At 43.6% G+C, this 25384-nt stretch overlaps 3 protein-coding genes across 3 annotated transcripts; 2 read left to right on the top strand and 1 right to left on the bottom strand.

Annotated features, from left to right (window-relative positions):
* Positions 1-15514: 15514 nt before the first annotated feature.
* On the top strand, positions 15515-17545 carry INS49_005943 (uncharacterized protein; the record flags this gene model as incomplete). Its single annotated transcript, XM_043166718.1, has 5 exons — positions 15515-15653; positions 15739-15820; positions 15886-16466; positions 16549-17261; positions 17315-17545. 5 exons carry the CDS (start codon positions 15515-15517, stop codon positions 17543-17545), a joined length of 1746 nt encoding a protein of 581 aa, XP_043027862.1.
* A 599-nt stretch (positions 17546-18144) lies between these two features.
* INS49_005942 (uncharacterized protein) lies at positions 18145-19149 on the bottom strand (the record flags this gene model as incomplete). Its single annotated transcript, XM_043166717.1, has 2 exons — positions 18145-18703; positions 18773-19149. 2 exons carry the CDS (start codon positions 19147-19149, stop codon positions 18145-18147), a joined length of 936 nt encoding a protein of 311 aa, XP_043027861.1.
* A 515-nt stretch (positions 19150-19664) lies between these two features.
* INS49_005941 (uncharacterized protein) lies at positions 19665-24620 on the top strand (the record flags this gene model as incomplete). The annotated part of the gene is made up of 4 exons (XM_043166716.1): positions 19665-22016; positions 22582-23584; positions 23648-23714; positions 23780-24620. 4 exons carry the CDS (start codon positions 19665-19667, stop codon positions 24618-24620), a joined length of 4263 nt encoding a protein of 1420 aa, XP_043027860.1.
* Between the last annotated feature and the right edge of the window lie 764 nt (positions 24621-25384).

Here is a 25384-nt window from a genome sequence, read left to right as displayed (position 1 = left end):
CTTTTAAATTACTTTTAAAACTTTTAATAAAGCCTTTTCTTTAAATAAAGAATTTATTTTAATAAGCTTATAATATTTAATTATATAAAGTAAATTAAATCTTTTTTTCTTAAATAAAAACTTTAATTAATTATAAATATATCTTTTTAAATTATAATTATTTTAATTATAATATAATTAAATATAAGTAAAATTTAAATACTTTAAAAGATTAGCTTAAGCATTTTTAAATAAGTTAAGGAATATTAATAATTTTTTTAGCTTTAAAGCTATTAATAAATTATTTAAGAAAAGTTACTTAAGCTTATTATATTAATATATATTATAATTTTAAAAAGTATAACTATAATAAACTTTAAGTAACTTATTTTTTTTTAAAGAAAAGCATTAAAATTATAACTTATACCTTATTATTATTAAAATTACTTTAATTAAGTTTTATTAAAGGCTATTAAATAAAATTTATAATTCTTAACTTAATTATTTTAAAATTACTTTATTATTTATTATAAAAAAAAGCTTTAATATTTTATTAAAATAATTTAAATTTATTTTTAAACTTAATTAAATTAAGCTTTAACTTTATAAATCTTTTAATAAGTTTATTTATATTTTATAAATTTAAATTATATTTTTTAATAAAATTAATATAATTAAATTTAAATAAAAACTATTAAGCTTATAAGTTTTTATTTTAAAGATAATTTAAAGAATTAAAATTATTTTAGCTTTTTTAAAGGAAATTTAGCTTTTTAAAATTAAATAAATTTTAATTAAAATTATTTTATATAAATAAGTATTTATCTTACTTAAAATATTTAAATTCTTAATTAATAACTTTTAATAAAATATACTTAAAGTTTAATTAAAGAATATTTTTTATTAACTTATAAGTAATTCCTTTTCTTATTAATTATTTTTTTAAATATAATAAAAATATTTTATAAAAAAGCTAAATTATAATAAAAAAAATATTATTTATATTATTAAGTTCTTAATTATATTTTATAATCTTCTTTTTTTATATTTTTAAGTTATTATAAGAATTATTATAAATAATATTTTTAATAATTATAATTAAGTTTATATAATAAGTTTAATTATTTAATTTATAAAAGGTAAAAAGCTTTTTTTTTTAATTTTTTTAAATATATTATTTAATAATAATATTTTTAATTATTTTTATTAAGTTTAAAATAATATAATATTGCTTAAGCAATTTTAAGATTTAATTATTTAAGTAAGAAAATTAATAAGTAATAATTTTAAGGCTATTTAAAATCTTAATAATATTAATTTTATTAAATTTTAAAGTATTTAAATTATAAATTATAAATAAAGTTATTTATAATAAAATTATTATATTAATAAAAAATAAAATTTTTAAAATATTAATTTAAGTTCTTAATTTATTATTAATAATAAATTATAAGATTTAATTAAAATAAGGTTAATATTTTAATTAATAATAAGTAAAATTAAGTTTTCCTTTTTTTTTAATAAATTTTTTAAAATTCTTTTTTTAACTTTAAGTAAAAAAAAATAAATAATTTTTAAGGTTTAAAAATACTTTTAAAATAAGAATAAGTTTAAAAGGGCTTTAAGCTTAAAAATATAATATATATATTATAATAATTTTTATTAAAATAATAATAAAATAAAGAAACTTAAAAATAATAATATCTTTAATTAAAGTAATTACTTTTAAGAAATTTATTTTTAATATTATTATAAGATACTTAAATTAAAGCTTAAAGAATAAAGGTATTAATAAATATAATAAATAAAATAATTTAATAAAAGAATATTTTATTAAAAGATAAATATTATAAGATTATAATAATAAAAGCCTTTTAAATTTATATTTAATATTTTATTTATTAATATTATATTAAATCCTTAGTAATTTAAATTTAAGTTTAATTAAAGCTTAAATAAAATTATACTTTAAATTTAAGCTTTTTATATAATTTAATTAATATAAAAATATATAATATAATATTACTTATTAAACTTATAAATAAGCAAGATAAGCGCCTTAATTTTACATTATAGCTCCCTTTACTTTAAACTTAAGGTTATAATAATAATAATAAATATTAATTAAAAATTTAAAGCATTTTTAATTAATATTAAATAATATTTATAAAGTTTAAATTTATTATTTTAATTTTAAGTTTATATTATTATTATATTTAAGTATAATTTTTTAATAAGAAACTTAAAATAAATTTAAAGCTTAATAATATATTAATATAAAATTAATATAATATTTTATTTAAATATTAAAAGTATAAAAGGTATCTTAAGATTAGAAAGTAATTTTAAGATATTTATAATATTATTATAAGTTTAATTATACTTAATTCTTTTTTATAATAAGTTAAAGATAAATATAGGCTTTAATTAAAGCCTTAAGTTAAAATATAAAATAATTTAATAATATTTAATATAAAAATAAAAATAAAATAAAATTAATAAATAATTAACTTATAATTAACTTTTTATTCTTTTCTTTATTAATTAAAAATGTATAAAATTAAAATTATATTTAGGCTAAATTATTAGTAAAAACAAGCCATTTAAATAAATAGGGGATAAGTTTTGCTAAACCCTCTTAAGGATAACTTAAGGAGGAGCTTTAATATAATAAAGAGGGAAAATAGAAATAAAAAGGAGTTAAAAAAAGGGAAAAGGTAAATATTTTTAAAATTTCTTAAAAATAAGAAAAGCTTAATTAAAGTATTAAATATATAAGAAAAGAAAAGAGTTGATTTCTTAAAAGAATGTTTAAAATAAGCGTAAAAGCTAGCTTTTTATAGCTAGCCGAAATTTAGCGCGGTATCATTTCTTATATATTTCCCTACCCTTGCCAACATTATAATAAATAAAGTAAGAAGCCTTTTATATATAGCAAATCTACTTATATATTTATGGGGAAAAGCTGTTATGGTTTGGGCTTTGCCCATTGTAATTAGTTAGTAGGCTTTAGCTTTATAAGAATAAGCTTTGGCGCGGGTATAAACGGGGAGTAAATCTTTTCCTTTATACTTTAAATATAAACCCTATTTAAATACTTTATAGCAAACAATTCAAGGCTAGCTTATAATATATATTTAAAGTCCTTTTATATTATAAATTTATAATGCAATTATATAAAACTTAATATAATAAGACTTAAAAAGAATAATAACAGCTTATTAAGCCCTTCCTTATTTAAAGAAACTCTTATTTTAAGAATACTTAGCAACTTAATTAATAAAGATAAAAGCTAAATTTATAATAAATAAGGAGGTAATTAGCATTAAAGGGGCTTAATTCTTTTATATATTTAATTAGCTAAAAACTTTCTATAATTAATTTTTACCTTATATTAACTTTATAAAAATATTTAAGAAGTAATTAAAAAGCTTTTTAAAGAAGGTTTGCTTTGCGCTTAAGGACCCTTTTAAGTAAAGGTATATTAAGCTTAGCTTAATTGCGTTGCAATAGCGTTATAAAAAGGAAATAATAAAATTTCTTGCTTAATTTAATTAATTAGCTTATATAATAAAGACTTAAAGTTAGCTAAATAAATATAAAATATTATTAATAGCTAATAGCTTAACCTTTATAATAAAAGCTTAGCTTAATTATAAAAAGTAGCTAAATATATTTAAGGCCTTTTACTTTATCTTATAGCAATATAAAAGCATTTTTAATGCCGTAGTAAGGGAAAATAATATTTAACCTTAAAATAGTAAAGCAATAAATATTAATATTATAGCGATTTTAATAAGCAAAGTTAAGTATTTTATATATAGCCAACTTAGCCATTATAAGCATAACTATCTTAACTATTATAAGAAAATAAGAATATAGCTTTTATTAATTAAGGTTAGCAAGGAAAAGGAGTTTATTTAGAGGAGCGTAAAATTTTTTTTATAAAATAAAGCTTAAAAGCAATGCTAGCTTAGTATTAACTTAAGCTTAAAGTAAATTAGCTATATATTAATTAATTTAATGCCATGGAAATATTTAAAATTTAAGAAATTCCCATTAATAAAGTAAATTGCTTATAATTAAATATTAATTAATTATAAATTATATAATAAATCTATAGTTTTAAGATTTTAAGTAAGGAAGCTTATATAAAAGGCTTATATTAAAAAATTATAAAAATGCTATTAATTTAGCTATTAGCTTATGCTTAAATAATTATCTTTTATTAACTTATTTTAGCTAGTATATTAAATTATAAGGGCTGAAATATGCTAATTATAAATAATAAGCTAGGCCTTTAATATAGTTAAAAGGCGTTAAGGTATAATTAAATGGCTAAGCAAAGAGCAATATTTAATTTATAATTAAACTATAATATCCTTTATTTTTTATTATATAGCTATCCTTTAAGGCTTATTATAAGGATTTAAAAAAGGAGGATATATTATAATTTAAGCTTTGCTTATTATAATTAATTAATGGGCTTTGGCTTTATAAAAATAAGCTTTAGCGTAAATGTAAATAAGGAGTAAACCTTTTCCTTTACACTTTAAATATAAACCTTATTTAGATACCTTACGGCAAATAACCCAAGGCTAGCCCATAATAAAAGCAATAAAATATGCTATATATTTATATAATATTATACCTTATAAAAACCTAGGGTATAAGTGCCTTTATAAGGTAATAAATAAAAAGAAGCCTTATATAAATAACTTAAAAATATAGGGATTTATCGTATATTTTCAAAATAATAATTATAAAACTAAATTAAAACTTAGAAATAAAAAGGACATATTATTAAATATAATCCCAGAATTAAATATATATTAAATATGGGATATAAATAATAAAAAGCCTATATTAGTTTGGGATGTCCGGATATTAAAAGGGTAATATATAAATAATAACGATATTAATAATAATAATAATAATAATAATAATGATAATATATATATATTTCCAGAATTGTAAGAATAAAGGGAAGAAAATAGGGAAGTAAATTCTCCTCCTATTTTAAATAAGATAATAGTTTAAGGGAATCCAGAAAATTATATATATATTATATAAGATATATTATTAAATAATTAAATATTTATATTAAATTCCCAAGAAAATATATTAAAATACTGCTTAATTGCAGTTAATATTAATGAAGTTTCTTCTTTAAAAGAGGTATTAAATAACTTAGAAAAACCCCTATGGGTTAAATTTATGCTAAATGAAATATATAGTTTATAAGAATAAAATACTTATATAATAATGGATTTACCACCCGGCCGTATGGCTTTAGGGGGGAAATGAGTATATAAAAAGAAATTTATTAATAACTTAGCTATTATAAAGCCTAGTTGGGTAGTAAATAACGAGAATAATATTAAATTTAAATTTAAATGGGTTATTCAGGGATATAACTAAAAATTAGGCGTAAATTATTTAAAGACTTTTTCTATAATTTGCCGCCCTAAGACCTATATTATGCTATTAATAATAGCAATAAATAAAGGATATTATATATATAGTTATGATGTGAAAAACGCGTTTCTACACTTTAATATTAATTTTAAAATATATATAAAACTACCTTTTTATATATATAATAAACTAAAATATAAAAATAAAGTTGCAAAATTAAATAAAGCTTTATATAAGTTAAAACAATCTTTTATGCTTTAATATAAATACTTAAAAAATATATTAACTAAGCTAGGATTTATTGTTTGTTTATATAATGAAGGGGTATTTATATACCTTAATAAATAAATTATATTTATATATTATATGGATGATATTATCGTTATAGGACTTAATAATAATAATATAAATTTAATAATTAATAAATTATATAAGAATATAAAATTAGATTTTTAAGGAGATTTAACAGATTTCCTTAAAAGCGATATATATATAATAAAGAAGTTAAATAAATAACTATAAACCAAAATAAATATATAAATAAAATATTAAAAAGATTTAATATAAAAGAAAAGGTTGAGAAAAAGAAAATAATCCCTTAACTTACATTATATACCCTTAATAAAAAACTAGAAAAATATATTAACTAAGCTAATAAAAATATTATAGAATTATATTAGCAATAAATAGGGTTTATATTATATGCTAGCTTAAAAATTAAGCTAGATTTAACCTATTTTATAAATAAGTTAGCTAAATATATAGTAAACCTAGGATTAAATCATATAAAAGAATTAAATAAAATATAGGGATATATATATAAATTTCCATATATATTTAAAATATATAATTGCTCTGGAAATAATTTATAATTAATAAGCTATATAGATTTAAACTGGGGTAATGATATATTTTATTAAAAAGAGCACCTTTAATTATATATTTAGCCTATATAATATTAATAATAATAATAATAATAATAATAATAATAATAATAATAATAATAATAATATAATAATAATAATAATAATAATAATAATAATAATAATAATAATAATAATAATAATAATAATAATAATAATAATAATAATAATAATAATAATAATAATAATAATAATAATAATAATAATATAATAATAATAATAATAATAATAATAATAATAATAATAATAATAATAATAATAATAATAATAATAATAATAATAATAATAATAATAATAATAATAATAATAATAATAATAATAATAATAATAATAATAATAATAATAATAATAATAATAATAATAATAATAATAATAATAAAATAAATCTTATAAGTTGGAATTCTTAGCTATAAAAAACGCCAGCACTTTCCTTTGTAAAAGCAGAATATATGGCTTTAAGAGAAGCTATAAAAGAAGGTAAATATTTATATAATTTACTTGAATATTTTAATAATAATTTAAATATTAACTTTAATCTTAAGCCCCTTACTATATATATAAATAATAATGGGGCTGAGAAATTAGCTAAAAATACCTTATTTTAAAAAAAAACTAAATATATAAATATTGCATATTATTATATAAGAGAAGTAATGAAAAATAATAAAGTAATATTAAAATATATAAATTTTAAGCAAAATCTAGCAGATTGGCTTATAAAACCAATAAATAAACTATATTATAAAGAGTCCAAAGAAAAGTGTAGTTTAATAGAAAAATAATATAAAAATATTAAGCCAGAGAATAAAGAGATTTTCCACCTATATTATAATGCGCGCAAAATAAATTTAGGTATTTACTCTTTAATAACTAGGGTTAAGATTTTTTCCTCCACTTATAAAATATATAAATAAATAAAGCGGATTCAATTATATATATATATAATATTACCCTAAATACTGGAGGTTTTCCCTTAAAAGAAATAACTAAAATAATAAAGGTTTTTTCCTAAAAAATAAGCATTACTTACACGGCCCATATATACCATATATATACATAGTTACAATATACCTACACTGCGTTTATATACGTCTAATTTTATACAGAAAACGTATTTCCATAGTATATATAGTATAAATAAAATGACGTGTGACTTTAATATGTAAAAATGCCGTGATATATCATAGCCATTATAAAATAACTAGTAAATCCCATATAAAACCATAATTTAATATGTAATACCCTATTAACTACAAGTTTAAGTCTAAGTAACAGCAAATTTTTGGGTTTTTTGCCTAAATATATAAACACTTAATAAGTAAGTTTTTCCCCTTTTATAAGGTTTTCTTACTATATAACTAAATATTCCTCTTTTATAAACTAAATCCCTTATATATAAAAAATAAAATAAAATAAATAAAAGGGAATTAGTTTAAGGGGGGCTGTTGGAATATTTTAAATATCTAGGCTATTATTAATACGGGATATCCTTTTCCCCATACGTTTGCCACTGTATGGAGGATAATAACTATAAATAGGGGCCTTCCCTCCCGTAGAATAGACGTTAGCTAGCCTAATAGACTAAGCATCCAACGCTATTATTCCAGAGGCTGGAGGAGACCGTCCAAGAATTCCTAGACTGATTACCGACGCGATCTGCCGATCAAGCTGACATACTTCACCTCTGGTGGTGTTCACTAAAGCAACACAATTCTCCTTGATGAAAATTTCTCTGATTTCATAATTTGAGAATTCCTTGATTCTCGCCGAGTGCTTTTAAATATGTTTAATCAATGGCTTGGAAGGACTGGTTCCGGGAATATTTTGTGATGGACGATTCGTGGACTATCCCGTATCCGGGGTTCTTGAAAGTTCTTGAATTGAAGCAATGAGTTTACATTAGATACTCAAAGCGAGAGTCCACGTAGAGAAATACGTCCCAAGATCCTGCCCGAGACTCGACGTTTCCACTCATGATAAAAAAGCACATGCCCGCAAGTGCGTAAAACACCTGAACTTGGTGTCTGGTGTCTGGTGTCTGGTATCTGGTGTCTGGTGTCTGGAGCATCTTTCCGGAAGTGCTCGTAGCAGGACGACATAATGTCTAGGCTTTCGAATTCTTTCCCCCCGCGCCGCCTGCGGGCTTACCACTTTTCCCTCCGGTAACGTGGCTCCAGGGATCATCTTGAGGATTCTCCACCCAACGCACAACTGAGGCGCTCATTTTGTCCTTCTTGCCAGCTGGACCGGTTTTGCCGCTGGTCTGCTCTGAGCCAGAGGCCCAAGTTCCAACCCCAAGCAGGTCGTTATTATCAGATGAGTCCCTGTGACTAGCTTCAGTCTTAGAACTCTAGATAATGCTTCTTCACAATACAAGAAAGATCTCGTGGAGACTAACATGTTTCTGACTTGTGTGGGATTTGTAGGACACAGGTGCCTCTGTCAGGGGCCAAGCTGCCAACTGCTAGAGATAAACTCGCTGAAGATGGATTAAAAATGGCAGAGGTCCTTGCTGCTTATAGAAATGAATGAGATTAAAATAAATCAAAAATGAGACATTGTAGCAATTACTAGTTGTACAGATTGTTGAGCGCAAGTTTTGTAACGTTATAACGACAGGTAAGTATTGGAGAACCATGACGATTCCTATTTTTTGCATAGATGATTCCTCCAGTTCTTATACAGTTGGGAGAGCCGTCATCAGCTCACCTTCGATGCTATTTTCAACAAGAGATCAGCCTGCAACTGACTTTTATCAGCTTCGCGTGGGCATTCTATAACGGGAATGTCGCCCGATGCAAAGACGCATTAGGGCCTCAGAGCACATCACATTCAGTGGCATGGGAGATATGCCGCCTACGCTGTGCACCGGCGAAGACAAATGTCGTGGCCAGTCCGCGGTATGCAAGCTAGTAGGTTGAAGATATTCGCCGTTTTGAAAGGGCCGGCTATTGGGTAGCGGGCGGGCTAATGCACTGTTGCAAGCTGTGGCCGCCTGGTGCCTTGCGGGGCTGATCTAGTTTGGGCCGACTGAAGGGCCGATTGGTTGCGATATGCGCCATTGTGTTGCGCGGTTAGAGATCTTGTTGCGCGTCGCTTCCAAGGCTGGTGTGGAATTTCTACCTGGGTGGGGGCCAAGTAAGGGCGTCTGGCTGCGGTGCTACGCGACGGGGGTGGCTGTCTTTGTGGAATTTCTCGTATCCTACAAAAATAAATCTAGCATTTTGGTATTTTCTGTGGCCTCATTGGTCGGCCCCTGAGCATTTGCTGACGTGAAGCTTGAAGGTGAGTGTACCGCTTCGGAGATGCGGGAGAAGCCCCTAAAGGCTGACCTCAGACATGACATGTGTAACTGACTGAAGACCTGTTGACGCTTATTTGAGTCTTTCCCATGATCAATATGCTCCTGAGAAGTTAGAGGAGTCTTTGTTTAATAGAATTATAATTGGGTCCCAGAATGATCATTGACCCAAAGTTTGCTCTAGTCACCCATAGGCTTTCTAATAGAGTCAGTACCGCAGGGTGCTGAAGCAAGAACGGACATGCCGAAATGTGACGTTACAATTACTGAGATCGAAATGAAATCGGCCATATAAGCCTGCAGTAGTCACTCCGTCAAAACACCATACACGGACCGTGTCGTTAGCAACAACGAATGCTTGCTCAGTTCACGAGGATCGGCATTCCATCGGTCCAGGTTCAAAGTCTATGCCAAGTATTCAAAGATTTCGCATGAAAAAAAAAGACCACATTTTGAGCTGGCAGAAGAAAGTCTAGATTGAACGATTGACTTCTTTTCAATGTAATAGATATCATTCTCTCGCCACTACTGGATATAATGCTCTGGATGAAGGGGTAGTCTAGCCTGGAATTCCCAACCAAAGATCATTACCCGCTCGCTACATTTCACGAACTAAGACGGTAGAGGCGCATTTGAGAATTTCATGATGGCTTGAGTCTTCTGCCAGAATTCGAGGTTCTGAATTGAAACAGACCATACTTAACTTTTTCTCCTATCACAGCGCGTTCAATCAGTTTGTAGATCGAGTTTTGGAAGTTGAAGTAGTTTTTGATATGTGAATCCCAGATGGGAATATTAATGAACATCCTTTATTCTGACCAATTGCACGGGGTGCTATTCGTATAGCTCGCCTGATTCGCCTGGTACACAGCCACAGAGGCTCTTACGAGCACTTGAAGGTCACGGGATTCCGTCTTGGAGCCGATGTCTTCCAGCTGCCCAGAATGCATGACTGTGCGACTGTAGTAAAGCCTGTAAGTCCAAAAGTCATGTCTCGAGTGCTGTGAATTAACTATGGACCGCATGGTATCAACATTGGTGACGGTACTCAATCTGGGATCGCGCGAGTTTGTCCACACCATACGGCTAAAACAATCAATGAGGAGGAATATATAGGTGCACTATAAGCTAAGCGAATAGCGGTGCGCCCTGTTAGCATACTGGCTATGTGTTTTCCCTGATAATTAATGCTGGGGATACTCGGTCCATGCATAGGGCTTGTGCAGCCTCGTCCCAGACATACACATGCATGCAGGTGAAATCGTCTGCCGGATTGGTCAAGAGCTGTTTAGGCATGAGCTGTCCAAGGAACAAAAGCATCCCATAAACTCGAGATATGAGTAACCTCCGGAATCACCTGTCAACTTCTGTACGTGTCGATTTCACTGCGAAATGGCCGCCGAAGAGCACAGTACATGACAAATGCATATTCCCGCGCCGCAAACTACGATCATTTGATTAACATTCTGCTCTGATCTGCTGTGAGCGTGTCGGAAGCTTTTGCTTGCCCTTGTGGTGTTCACCTGAAAGCTTGCCAACTGACATTCGAGGTGCTGCTTTCCACTCGTTTGGACCAAAGCAACGTCGCTCAGCTGTGGTAGAACCAGTGAAAGTCAATCGGAGAAAAGAAAGACGACCAGTTGTCCGAGGTTGTGCCGAAGGGTGAGGCCATGAATGCATGGGACGAAAGGCGTTTCGACGTGATAGAAACCAGGTGAAACAATCCCATTTCACATAGATTTGATCGGTCGACCTGGTGGTTAAGCTTTCTGCCGTTTGAGTTGCCGGCCTCATAAGCCCTGAGCGGCATTGGACTCCTGCGGGGAGCATTGCCTCGAACGACGGGACATGTGTCGGTTCTCAGCAAGGCGTTTCGGCTACGAAGTTATTAATAGTAGTATTGTCAGCTTCACCTTCTCTATAGCCACCAAAGAATCACGTGTCAGACAAAGTCTGATGTCGTACAAAGAAATACCGGTTCTTGCGTGTGGTGAGGCAGTTCCGGCTGTACAAAGCAAGTTGCAGCTCCCAAACCATCTTAAATATGGATCTAGTACTTTGGGGCCGACCCTGACATGGCTGACACCATCTGGTAAACAACAGAATCCCAAAATGATGATGTGCTCCGAAATACTCTGGACTGTCAAGTCATACCACTTCTGGCACCGAATGTGCCTACATTCTACGGCGCGTAGCACTTCAAGCTCGTGAATTGACCTGCAAGAGACCACCGAAGGACGTGAAGTCTCTCAAGGTCTCCAAGCGAGCCAGAGAAATTGATCACTCGCACGCGAGTAAACGTGCATGCTCACAGCTTCACTGCCTGCAACCCTACCCTCTCTCAAGCACAAGATGGGGGGAGGAGCATCATGTCAATGGAAACAGCCATCCTCACAAGCCGCCAAAGATAGTTCTGACCGTCGGCATCAGCACCGGCAGCGACTTCAGCTAAGACGATGTGACGCAGTTTGCCACCAAGCACAAGGCGCCAGCCGAAGAGTCTGCCCTCGATCTTTCAACCTTTCTCATTGAACTTGGACAAATGCATCTGGATCACACGACACGGCGAAGCCGCAGAGCCACGGGTGAGATGGTGTCGTACTCGGCTATGGGAGCCGTGGCAACCCCGTGCCCTGCCTGTTTGCATATTTCCAACAGCGCTGACGCTGTCATTCAGGATATGGAGGGAACATTGAGAATCATGTCTAAGCGGTTGTCTGGTCTGATGCTGTAGGCTCTGTGGCGGATCAGCTCGCCTGAGTCGGGTTCGCAGCATAGGAGATGTTCGTACACGGCGTGTCACTGAACTTTGAGTAAGAATGTACTTCTGATGAATTTCTTGCTTATGATCGCTACGCACACAAGTTGATTGAATAACCATGTCGCTAACCTTGCAACGAACACAATGCTAACAATAAAGGTTTGGGGGAGGGTGCGGCTGGACGGGTTTTTGTCTCTATATCAGGCCTGTGTTGCCTGCCAGAACTGTACGGCGTGTTGAACGTGTGCCAATGTTCCTTGATTATGTTCGCGGCCGAGTACACCACAGGCATGAGAGGTCTCTCACCCTGGAGCTGCGAGTAGTGCAACGTCACACAAGGCGATGGTGATGGCCCATCTCCTGGTTCCTCGAGTAGTCACGTGTCGAGCCTGTCTTCCACACTACACACGCTGATGCCGAACAAACGCCTTTTAGGGCAAAGGCGCTCAGACAGGAGGTTCTTCCCTACCATGGTGTCGCATTGTACCATGTGTCGGCTAAAGTTGGGATGATGAGTCGTCTGGTCTGGGAAGACGGGATGAGCTGGGCGGGAAACGACGTGTGTGGAGAGGTCGGCTAGTGCGGTCTGGCAAACCCTCTAATAAAACAAGGCCTCGGAACATTTTTGCAGTGAGCTAGCAGGTGCTACCTACAGTACAGAGCACCTACGTGCATGCTACCCCTTGGCTGACTGGTGTGCCCGACGGTTGATGGACGGATGGATGGGTGGGTGGATGACCGTTCGTCCGCGGGTTGACTACTTCCCTTACCCTCCCTCACCCTTCCCCCTCCGCCTGCAAGTCTTGCAGCTGCAGTCCCACACTGCAAAGGTGCCTTTTTAGCGCACGACGGTTGCGGCCCCCTTGTTTTGGATCCGCCGACCTCCACGCCCGGAGGGATTCCTTACGGTGGTGATACGATAAGCACTGTACTCAGTATGCACTGCCCGCCCTGCTTGTCCTGCCCGCGGTGGGAACTGGCACGGTGACATGTGCTGCATCCTGCGGTAAACCGCGACTGCGCATGCCAGCTTGTACCGGCGGTAGGCAGGCTGGACGAAGCTCAATTGCGTTGAGTGGTCCTCATGATCGATGTGTGCTACGTAGCTTCGTCTGCAATGAGATCACGAGTGCAACGAGTCCTGGGCCGGTGAAGGTCGGCCTCTGGTTTGGTCTGAAGTGAGGCGATCCGATCATGTCGAGCATGGCATTGCACGGCCGGGTCATTCATCCCAGCAGCTGGTGCGGCGAGACGACAGCGTATGAATCGACGCTCCTTCGAAAAGCAGTGAGTGAGACGGAGATGGAACAGAGATCTGATGTCGCGTGTACGCAATGCCGTAGCACCAAAACGAAGCACAGTCAGACTGTGTGCCGTGCTGTGCTGTGCTGTGCGCCGGTGGCTGCCACCAGGCCTGCCAGGCCAGCTTACATCGGTCCCATCTGGCCCCAACTTTATTTTAGACGCCGTGATGAAATATACTGCGAGCGCACAGACGCCAGAATCATCTCGAGCGCCTAAGCAGGCTGGGGGAGGGGGGAGGGTGGGCGCCGCTCCTGGCCTTCTGACAAGAAACCCTGAATCCCGACCTGCCACCTGGATTCGACTCGGTCCCGGAGGAGGTCTCTTGGGTACGTACCGTGCCGAGATACCTACAGAATGTACTTTCAGCACAGGCAACAGCCGAGCGTGCCTCACCCGCAAGAGCCACGTTTTCCATCGGGGCTTGCCCTGTTCAGGCAGCTTGTCCTGCCTGCCTCCTCCGTGTCCGTCCGGCACAGAAACCCTTACTTCTAGCCAATTCGGGCAGTTATCGCCCCCACAGACAAAAGTGTCACCTATTGCCAAATCAGTCCCACTCACTCCAACGGGCGACGATGATGTACATGTCGTAGCTGCAGGCTGGACAGTGTACTGTACGCCTTGGACACTCCGCATGCTTGTTCCCGTCCTTGAATACAGGCTTCGTGACACATTCCATCCTGGAGCGAGAGGGGAAAGAATGATATGCCTCTGTGACACTATACCTCTTACTACCTAGGCATGAGCCACGTACTTGTCAGTACGTTCATCGCACAAGAACCGGGGTGGCGGCAGCTACGGAAACCTCAGGCTTCTGCAGATGCGTGTTGTGTATTTCATGATGTGTACATGTACATGCAGCATACCCAGACGTCGGTTGTGCAGCACCTCGGAATACGTGTACCCAAGCAGTGCTGATCGGTATAGGGTACCTGCGGCAGGCAGCGCGCACTATTCGAATACATAGGTACTTCACCGCAGCACCAGAGCCCGAGAAAGGAAGGGGCACCCTTGGTGTGCATGGTTACCGCAGGTGGCCCGATTCGGCTGTAAGCAGGGTTTGTCTTTGGTGGGGACCCACTCGGTTGCGCTAGGCCGCGCCGCCCCATTCTTTTCAGCAACCAAGCGGGAGGTTAGGTGAGTTACTGTGCGCGCTGCCACTGGCAGGCTGGTGGTTTGCAGCTTGCCTTGCCTTGCCTTGCCTACTCGGTACCTAGGTAGCCCATCCATGCCCGTGCCCACCACCACCCCCCTACCCATGCCCCGTTCCCACCCTCACGCTACCAGGGCACGGCCGCCAGGGCCACCTGGTGCTCAGGCTGGGCTTGGCTCGGGTTCCCTAAAATCAGTCGTGCGTGCTTGCTTCTTGCTTCCTCAATCTCGCGCGCCTCTCCTCTTCTCCTCCTCTGCCCCTGCCTTGCTCCCGCCCTCCTCCACGACACGACACGACAAGACCCAACCCAAGCTAGGTTTGGAAGGCGTCTTCTTCATCAGCGACCATCTCGCCGCCGCCTAGCCTTTTCATCCCCCCAACGTCGTCACCAACCGACGGTGGAGCTCACCATCCCACCGTCTCCGCGAAAAAACACTTTAGAAGCCCGCGCTTGGATCGCAATCCCACAAAGACTCAGTCCCAAACCCACCACGACCAACGCTGGTCCGACCCAACCCTCGTGACCCGGACCGGCGCTCGATCCAACCAACCCAGCAGCAACACACGACATCTTTAAGCATCGTCAGCTGTGATCTTCGCTACTGCGTCGACACCAGGCCCTGTCGCCATTCCCAGACGTTGTCAATAGCAGCATCTACAATCGAGGTGTCGCAGCCATGTCCATGTATCCGCACCGAGGCATGGGAGGCGTCCCACCCGGAGGGAACGGCGCGTCCCGCTTGAACGAGCTGCTCGACAACATCCGCTCCGAGTTCGAGACCCAGGTTCGCCAATGCGAAAACTACGAGCACCAGAGTGAGCATGCCTGACCTCGCGACGAGGAACACTGGCGCCAGCCCGGCGCGACCTCCCCAGTCCCAGCTTCTAACATGCCTCACAGTTCAAACCCAGGTCAATGAAATGCAATTGGTTCGTGAGAAGGTCTACGCGATGGAGCAAACCCACATGGCGCTCAAGCAGAAGTAGGTCCCTCCCTCGAGCTCGCCATTGCGCCCGTGCAACGTCCGCTGACCATCGTGCCTGGCAGGTTTGAAGAAGAGGTCACCCATCTCCGCCGACAGCTCGAACAGGCCAGAGGTGGCGCTCCCCAGGGCGCCATGGTCGGCCCGCCTCCCCATCAGGGTCCTCCACAAGCTCCTCCCCCGGCCATCGGCATGGGCACCAATGCCTTCAGCGCCATCATGTCCGGCCAGGGTGGCCAGGGCGGTCCTATCCCCCCGCCCCCTCCTCCGCCTCAGGAGCAGCAGGGCCCTCCTCACCAGATGCCGCAGCCTCCCCCAGGGCTCCAGGGCCCTCCGCCGCCCCCTCCACCGCCATCACAGGCGCCCCCTTTCCAGCAGCAGTACCCCCAAGGCCCAGCTCCGGGTGGTTTCCCATCCCAGCCTCCCCAGAGCACCGCCAGCCCCGGCCCCGGTAAGCGCGGCGGCCCCGGTAGACCGCCAGCTGGTGGTCCCGCGACTCCTCAGATCAACACTCCAATTCCGTATCCGGGACCCGGAGGCCCGGGCCAGTCTCCTCAGGTCGGCACCCACCCGACCCCGGACCACGCCAGGATGGCCCAGCCGCACCATCCTCCCAACAACGCCCTTGGTGATCTCGATGTCGAGCGTCTGGCCCCTCAGCACAAGAAGGCAAGGGATGACTGGGTTCGTCGTCTTCAACCCGACTGTTCCACGCATGCTCGATGTAGACCTGGTCCACACCCTGGCGCACGAGAGCGTTGTCTGCTGCGTTCGCTTCAGCATGGATGGCAAGTACGTCGCGACTGGATGCAACAAGTCTGCCCAAATCTACGACATCGTCTCTGGAGACAAGATCTGCGTGCTGCAGGACGATAATGCCGACACTGGCGGCGACTTGTACATCCGAAGCGTCTGCTTTAGCCCCGACGGCAAGTACCTTGCCACCGGTGCCGAGGACAAGTTGATCCGGGTCTGGGACATCCAGAGTCGCACTATCCGAAACACATTCTCTGGCCACGAGCAGGATATTTACAGCCTGGACTTCTCTCGTGATGGCCGGACTATTGCATCGGGCAGTGGCGACCGCACAGTCCGACTTTGGGATATCGAGACATCCAACAGTGTGCTGACACTCACTATTGAGGATGGCGTCACTACTGTTGCCATCTCTCCCGACTGTCGACTCGTCGCAGCTGGTTCCCTCGACAAGAGCGTTCGTGTCTGGGATATTGCTACGGGCCACCTTGTTGAACGCTTAGAGGGCCCTGACGGTCACAAGGACAGTGTCTATAGTGTCGCATTCTCCCCAAGTGGGAAGGACCTTGTGAGCGGCAGTCTGGACAGGACCATCAAGATGTGGGAGCTTAGCTCCTCCCGGCCTGGACAAATGAACCAAGCCCCCAAGGGTGGACGATGTGTCAAGACGTTTGAAGGCCACCGGGTAAGTTCATCAATCAAGCGATACTTCAGGCTGTGCAGTCTAACATTTCTTAGGACTTCGTTCTCTCTGTTGCTTTGACGCCAGATGCCCAGTGGGTCATGTCAGGGTCCAAGGACCGAGGGGTGCAATTCTGGGACCCCAGAACCGGAAACACCCAAGTCATGCTGCAGGGCCACAAGAACAGTGTCATTTCCGTGGCACCGAGCCCCACCGGGAACTACTTCGCCACTGGCTCCGGAGACATGCGCGCTCGTATTTGGTCGTACACCCGAACCGGCCCTTAGTTGGACAAGCCGGCCAACTGTCACAGACACAAGCGACAAGACGTTGATTCGGACTGCGATCCTCCTGAAGAAGATTAACAGGAACCGGACGAGAAGTCTGCGAGCTTCTTCGATACTGCACGATCTTTCTGACAATATGCAGACTCGTCCTCGGTCTTCAGCTACACAATTGAGGCCCATGTGTTCTCTAGCTTGTGCTATGCGCTCGCATCGATTGGATGGCAGCAGATGACCTGGGCTGCCCACTCACACTTGGAGACAGATACTCCCAGGCACTCATCTTCAATTTGGGTAAAAGACTTGGTCGGGCTGTAGTCAAAAAGAAACCAAAAAAATTGAGATGGAAGGCGGGCATGGGATTCTTAAGGCAATGGAAGTCCACGCATGGGGGAAATGGGCAGGATCCTGGGGCAAGGTTCCGAGTGTGACTTTCGTAATGACTAGATGTGTAGTTTCAACCTGCAATGATACTTTCCTCCACTTTGGATGCGTGTTTGCGTGTGCGTGAATGGTCGGCGCCCCTTGAAGAGTGAGAGCACACCAAGGCTTCACGCGCCCAGGGCAGGGCACAGTAATGGCAGCTGTACAGTACGTCAATTCTACATGAGAGAGCTAAACAAGTCATCAAACTCGTCGCCTCCTTTCTTCTTTTTTTTCTTCTTGGCCTTCTTCTCGTCCCTCGACAACTCCGGCCGTGCCGGCTTCTCAGGCTTGGCTATCCTCGACGAGCCAGTGTCATCCGCTCTGGGCCTCTTCTTCCCTTTACTCTCACCCTTCTCGGGCCTTTTCTCCTTGGGAGGCGGCGACGGACGCCGGGGCCTCCCCGAGGTGACGTCCTCTTCCTCGCCCTCGTCATCGTCGCCGAGCTCGTCCCTCGAGATGGCAACCCCCAGGTCGTCCTCGTGTCCCGCGCCCAGGCTGCTGCTTGCGCTGCCGCCGACCTGCGACGCAACTGGGCCGTCTGCGCGCCGTGCAGCCATCCGGGCTACTACCGCCCGGGCGGGGTCCTGTCCGGCCGCATCGTTCTCGTCGTCGCCCCCCGGCGGCTCGGCTGGCCTCACGAACGGGGCCACGGACGCCTCCACTTGTGCCAGCACGCCTATGAGCATCAGGCCCAGCTGGGCGAACTGCCTGTCTGCCAGGAGCTGCGTGAAGGCCCTGTTGTTGGGACGCGTCAGTAAGATGCACTCTCTAAGAAATAAGAAAAGGAAAAAAGAAGGAACTCACTCGAATGCCTTGATGGCCACAACGTCGTGTACCCACTGCGCCCTGGCCTCCACCTTCTCCAGCTCCGGCTGCTTGGCGCCGGCGCCGGCTCCCTTGTCGTTCGTCTTCCTCCGCTTAGCCGACGCTCCTCCTGATGAAGAAGAAGACAGGAGCTCAGAGCGCTGCACCGCGCCCTCCAGGTCAGGCACGAGTTTGCGCACGCTGCGGCGCAGCATGTCGAAGGGCGCCCACCATCGCGTGCCGCGGTGCTGGTTCTTGTTGCGATGGACGAAGCCGTCGAGAAGGTGGGCGGCTGTGGATAGGCGGGTAAGAGAGGACTGGAGGGTGGGCAGGTCTGGGGGTGTTTTGGTGGTGGCTTTTGTGTTGGTATTGGCCATGAGAAATGGGATCTGAGGTGGAGGTGGAAATAAATGGTGGAGTTGAGGTTTGCTGAGAGCCATGGAAGTTCTCAGGGATCATCATGTAAGTCGGATCATTGTATTGGAGATATTGCAGTTGAGTCCGGTATTGATTTTCAGGTGAGTCAGGGTTGGACCCTTACTGGGCTAGTCCAGAATAGGCTAGATTATCACGTCGGCCTTGCAATCTTGGAGAGTTGGACGGAACCTTGGAAACGGCCCAGTGCAAGGGTTCCGCCTTCCATAAACAGAATCTGGTAGGGACTGGGCTGGACCGTGTGGGCAGAATCCAGAATTGCGGGGGAGGGGTCCTGCGGGCAGCTAAAATTTCGCGACTCGTTCCTGCCGCGTTTTCCCTCCGTTTCGCGCAGGAAAGAGAGAAAAGATGTCGAGGATCACTTTCACAAGGACGTGGTCCATCCAGTCCCAAGTTTCAGACTGTCTCAACCCCCCTTGAGCGATCTTTTCGTCTTGAATTGATTCTCCAACCAGCAATGGCTTCCCAGTCCCTCCGCATCCTGCTCATCGGCAACGGGGGCCGCGAGCACGCCCTCGCCTGGAAGCTCAGCCACTCGCCCCTCGTCGAGTCCATCATCGCCGTCCCAGGAAATGGCGGCACCGCGACCTGCCCCAAGGTGACCAACAACTCCTCCGTGTCTGCCGAGGATTTCCCCGGCCTCGTCGCCCTCGCACAGAAGGAGAAGATTGGCCTTGTCGTCCCCGGTCCCGAGGCGCCTCTCGTCGCCGGTATCGAGACCTTTTTCACCAATGTGGGCATCCCGTGCTTCGGGCCCTCAGAGGCCGCTGCGCGCATGGAGGGCAGCAAGACCTTCTCCAAGGACTTCATGAAGAAGCACAACATCCCCACCGCCGCGTACGAGAATTTCTCCGATTACGAAAAGGCCAAGGCCTACATCGACTCTGTCCAGCACGATGTTGTCATCAAGGCTACGGGCCTGGCTGCAGGAAAGGGTGTCATCATCCCCACGACCAAGGAGGAGGCCCACCAGGCCCTCAAGGAGATCATGGTTGACCAGGCTTTCGGCTCCGCCGGCAGTGAGGTCGTCATCGAGGAGTTCCTGACTGGCGACGAGCTCAGCGTATTGTCCTTTTGCGACGGCTACACCATCAAGTCGCTGCCGCCCGCTCAGGATCACAAGCGCATCTTTGACGGCGACCAGGGCCCCAACACTGGCGGCATGGGCTGCTACGCGCCAACCAACATCGCCACGCCTGAGCTGGTGGCGCGTATTGACAAGGAGGTCCTCGAGCCTACCATTGCCGGCCTGAGGAACGACCGGATGCCCTTCAAGGGCTGTCTCTTCACCGGCCTTATGATCACACCCAACGGTGTCAAGGTCTTGGAGTACAACGTGCGCTTCGGTGACCCCGAGACGCAGACGGTCCTCCCCTTGCTGTCAGAGGACACCGATCTGGCCGAGATCATGCTGGCTTGCGCCAAGGGTTACCTGAGCTCTGTGGACTTCAAGGTGCAGCCCAAGTTCAGCGCAACCGTCGTCGTCGCTGCAGGCGGATACCCCAACAGCTACGCCAAGGGAACCCCCATGAACGTGGGCACCCCTGCTGCGGGCAGCAACATCACCATCTTCCATGCTGGCACCAAACTGGCGGGCTCCCAGCTACAGACAGCAGGCGGCCGTGTGATTGCTGCCAATGCCATCGGCTCAAGCCTCGAGGAGGCCGTGAAGAAGGCATACGAGGAGGGCATCAAGCTCATCCAGTTCGAGAACATGTTCTACCGCAAGGATATTGCGCACCGCGCATTCAGGAAATCTGGCGCCGCCCCAAGCGCAGGACTTACCTACGCCCAGGCTGGTGTCAGCATCGACGCAGGCAACGAGCTTGTTGAGATGATCAAGAAGGCTGTGCGATCAACTGCCAGGCCTGGTGCCGACGCCGAGATTGGTGGATTCGGTGGCGAGGTCGACCTGTCGGCCGCTGGCTATCGCAATGCGCCCGTGCTGGTGGGTGCCATTGACGGCGTCGGCACGAAGCTGATTATTGCGCAAAGAATGAAGAAGCACGACACCGTTGGCATCGACCTGGTGGCCATGAACGTGAACGACCTGATCGTACAGGGTGCCGAGCCCGTCATGTTCCTAGATTACTACTCCTGCAGCAAGCTTGAGCCGGCTGACGCGGCAGCTTTCGTCTCTGGCGTGGCCGAGGGCTGCCGGCAGTCCAAGTGCGCGCTTGTAGGCGGCGAGACGGCAGAGATGCCGGGTATCTACCACGGTGACGACTACGACGCGGCGGGCGCTGCCATCGGCGTCATGCGCAAGGAGGCGAGACTGCCGCGGCTCACAGGCATGGCCGAAGGTGACGTCCTCCTTGGACTGGCGTCCAACGGCGTGCACTCCAACGGCTTCTCGCTGGTCCGCCGCATTGTCCAGCGGGCCGGGCTGAGTTACACGGACGCGTGCCCCTGGGACAACTCCGTCAGCTCCGTGGGCGAGAGCCTGCTGACGCCGACGCGCATCTACGTCAAGCCGCTGCTCAAGGTCCTTGGCCAGAACCTCATCAAAGGCCTGTCGCACATCACGGGCGGCGGCCTGACCGAGAACGTCCCTCGTACGCTGCCCAAGACGCTGGCCGCCGAGATCGACGTGTCCAGCTGGGAGGTGCCTGCCGTCTTCAGGTGGCTCCGCAAGGCAGGCGACGTCGAGCCCAAGGAGATGGCGCGGACGTTCAACAACGGCGTCGGCATGGTCGCTGTGGTCTCCGCCGCGGACGCGGATCAGGCCGTTAAGGTGCTAGAGGCAGAGGGTGAGAAAGTTTACAAGATCGGAAAGCTCGTGAAAAGGAGCGAGGGTGGGGAGGGATGCGTCCTCAAGGGACTGGAGTCTTGGGCTTAGATATATAGATAGAGAGGGAATAGGGGTCTGCTTTGGCGCTTGGATTTGGGATACGGCAAAGGAAAAGAAAATTCGAAATATTGCTTTGTTGACGGTACAATTAGACGGAATGTCGGACTTGTGATGGCTACCACCTGGTGTTTCTTGCGAAAGGCCCGAATTGATTTCATCTCCATTTTTAGGATACAACCAATCGGCCGACTGCATCCAGATTCCCAGCTCGAGTTTCACCACTTAGAGCTCAATCACCTTGGTATGATCGAGAAACAAACCATTTGAAGGACTTAAACCAGGAGTTGTGGTCCAGAACGCGAATGAGCCTTCATTATGCGGAGATGGTAAGCTTCCTGCCGTTGCGCAGTACCTCGTACCAAGGCACCCGCATCCTTCGAGGACAGAGCTGAGCTTATGCTCACTTCAGTCTCTGTCACCATCACAGCTCGTGTCCCCGAACCAACCAGCCCCCATCATGCTGTCCATGCACCACTTCTACTGGCATCCCCAGCGACCGAAAACCTCTGCTGACGTATTTCAGGTAGAGCAAGAACTATGGGCTGTTCTTGCCGGGCATCGCGCCTCGTATTGGCGTAACCGTGGTATCGAACCGCGAGGACCAATCTCGCAGGGAGCTCCTCTCTACACCTCGTTAGAGAAGGAGAAAAAGGAGATCCGTCTTCTACAAGTCACGCGCCTAGTACAGTCTGATGGCCAAGAAACGAGTTTTGTCGGACAGCTGGTGCAGGTCGCCCTGGAGGACAACCCAACCTACGTTGCCATTTCATACACATGGGGCGAGCAGTCGGTAGTCGGACACTTTCTCGATTCGGATGGCGTTGAGACACCGCTCGGGTACAGCCAGGTGATTCTCGACATCGTCAGCACGCTTGTGCCGCCGGGGGGCACGCTGTACCTGTGGATCGACGCGATCTGTATTAACCAGGAAGACCATGATGAGAGAGCAAGCCAGGTCACGATCATGAGCGATATCTACAAGCAGGCACAGCAGGTCGTTATCTTTCTCGGCGTGGCTGACGATGCGTCAATCCGGGCGATGGACCTACTCCAGTTGACCCGGGGCTTCATCCAGGCCAACGGCGACGTGCTCCCCCCTCTGAACATCGAGGAGTTTGAGAAGAGGTCGCTCGGGGCAGGACTGAGCCCCGCGTACTGGGCGGCCGTCGCGCAGCTGCTCTGCAGGCCGTGGTTCACCAGGTGCTGGGCCGTCCAGGAGGCCGCGCTCGCCTCCGACGCGGTGGCCGTGTGCGGCCGCCACGCCGTGAGGTGGGACGAGCTCTGCCAGCTGTGCCGGTGGGTCGTGGACAACAACGGCCTCCTGTTCCAGGTGATGGAGAAGCACCTCGCGGGGGCGAGCCGGATGGCGTACCTCGAGGCCCCGTTCAGGAACCCGCCGAGCATCGCGGTCGCCAGTGGGCTGCAGCGTGCTGAGAAGGACCCGTCCATTTTGCAGCGGCTGCTTCTGCGTTTTCGCCACTTCCGGACCACTGATCCTCGTGACAAGACATTTGCTCTTCTAGGCTGTGAGTGAAGCGACCGTCCTTTCGAGGAGTGTGGAAGCTAATAAGCGTGTGATGTTCCCTCAGTGGCACTACCCACTGACAGAGTCGACCAAGACCTCCGGCCCAACTACAGGATCGCGGTTGAGGACTTGTACATCCAAGTCGCACGGCGCATTCTTCTGAGGGATGCGGAGGTTCTCATCCTTGCTGTAGCAGGGTTGGTCACCGCCGGTCTCTGCATCTTCCGTCCTGGGTGCCGGACTGGACCTCTCTGACGGAAGGCATGACTCTGGACGAGATCGCAGCCGCTGGCAACTACCACGCAACAGAACACGGCACGAGACCCATGGTGTCCTACGACTCACAATTTCCGAAGGTTCTTACTATCAAGGGGTGCATCGTTGACACGATAACAAAATTGAGCTCCGAGCGCCTACCCCTCGGGCGAGACGGCCGCCTGCGCTACGTCCAAGACACGGCTGCCTGGATGGAAGAAGTCATCGGGATGACAGAGCTCAACGAAACCCCTGAAGTCGAGCAGCCACAAGACTGCACACGCATACAATCTCACAAGACGTCCCTTTGGAAGACCCTGACCGCCAGCGGGCCGACTACGCCACCAGCCACCGGCCAGAAACGAGGCCAGCAGCAGCAGCAACAGCAGCGCGGGAGGGGCCCACCGACGGAGCGCGGCTTCGACAACTGGCTCGCAGAGCGCCGCGAGTGCGCCGCCAAGGGATCGCTGGACGGACTGAGCCTCGGCAGGGCCGCGAGAGAGGAGGTCTCCGGGTTTGCGTACCACTGTGACCGTGCCACGCGGGGCCGGCGGGTGTTCGTGTCGGCCGCCGGGCACCTTGGGCTCGCACCTGCGGGCGCGGAGGTCGGTGATGCCGTCTGTGTGTTTCCTGGGATCCGTACGCCCTTTGCCGTCAGGAGGGCTGAGATGGGGGATCCTGCGGAGGGGGACTATGTTCTCGTGGGGGAGGTGTATCACTATGGTGTTGTGTCAGGGGCATTTGGGCCGCGTCTACCGAGCGCACCTATACGGCTTGTCTAGATTTGAGGTTTGCTGTTTAGTCCCAACGTGTAGTGCGCTGAACTTTATACTGAATAGTATATTTTTTCTCTGTGCCCGTAGAGGAATGCTACAGTTTAGTGATAATAACTTTCTGCCGGTAAGGGCCTAAAGTCAAACCATTTCGATGAGCTGCCCCAGCTATAGTGAAGCGGTTGTGTGGACCAACAGGAATGAAACTCATGGCTCTGGACTATGAAAACCGCAGAAAACCGGCAAAGACAATGAGGATTCGGGTTTGACGCTTGGACTAATTCAACCCAACGTAGATTAAAAACAGGAATATACCCATTAGCAGACAATAGGGATAAGATGACGGGAGAAAAGGTAGTAGGCGAGCGTTCAGTCGTTCCTATTCTCACCCATACGGTGTCTGGCGCATATCTCCCCAGAGGAGACCAGATCTCCTTCGTCCAAGAAGGCCGTTTTGCCAAGACAGCGAGGCCTTCTATGGGGTTGAGCGGCGTTCGCAGAAGGCTGCTGATATGACCACACTGCGCACCGAAATGTGTCAAGGAGACGTATCCGCGCTTGTTGGTACGTACCTCTGATTCGCAACGGCTCCGGATCGTCCCAACTTCCAAATCATGACCGACGCGGTGCGAACACATGAGCGGTGACTCGACATTTTCGGACAAGAATAGATGTGGTAGCGATGCTTCAATTGAAATTTTGCAGCCACTCTTGTGGCCAAATTCAACCAAAGGTCGTTCAGGACAGAATCATCCTGGAACACGCATGATCTC

This window comes from Diaporthe citri (assembly GCF_014595645.1).
Source record: "Diaporthe citri strain NFHF-8-4 chromosome Unknown scaffold_2, whole genome shotgun sequence".
Taxonomy (NCBI): Eukaryota; Fungi; Ascomycota; class Sordariomycetes; order Diaporthales; family Diaporthaceae; genus Diaporthe; species Diaporthe citri.
This window is presented reverse-complemented; position numbering and strand designations above follow the sequence as displayed.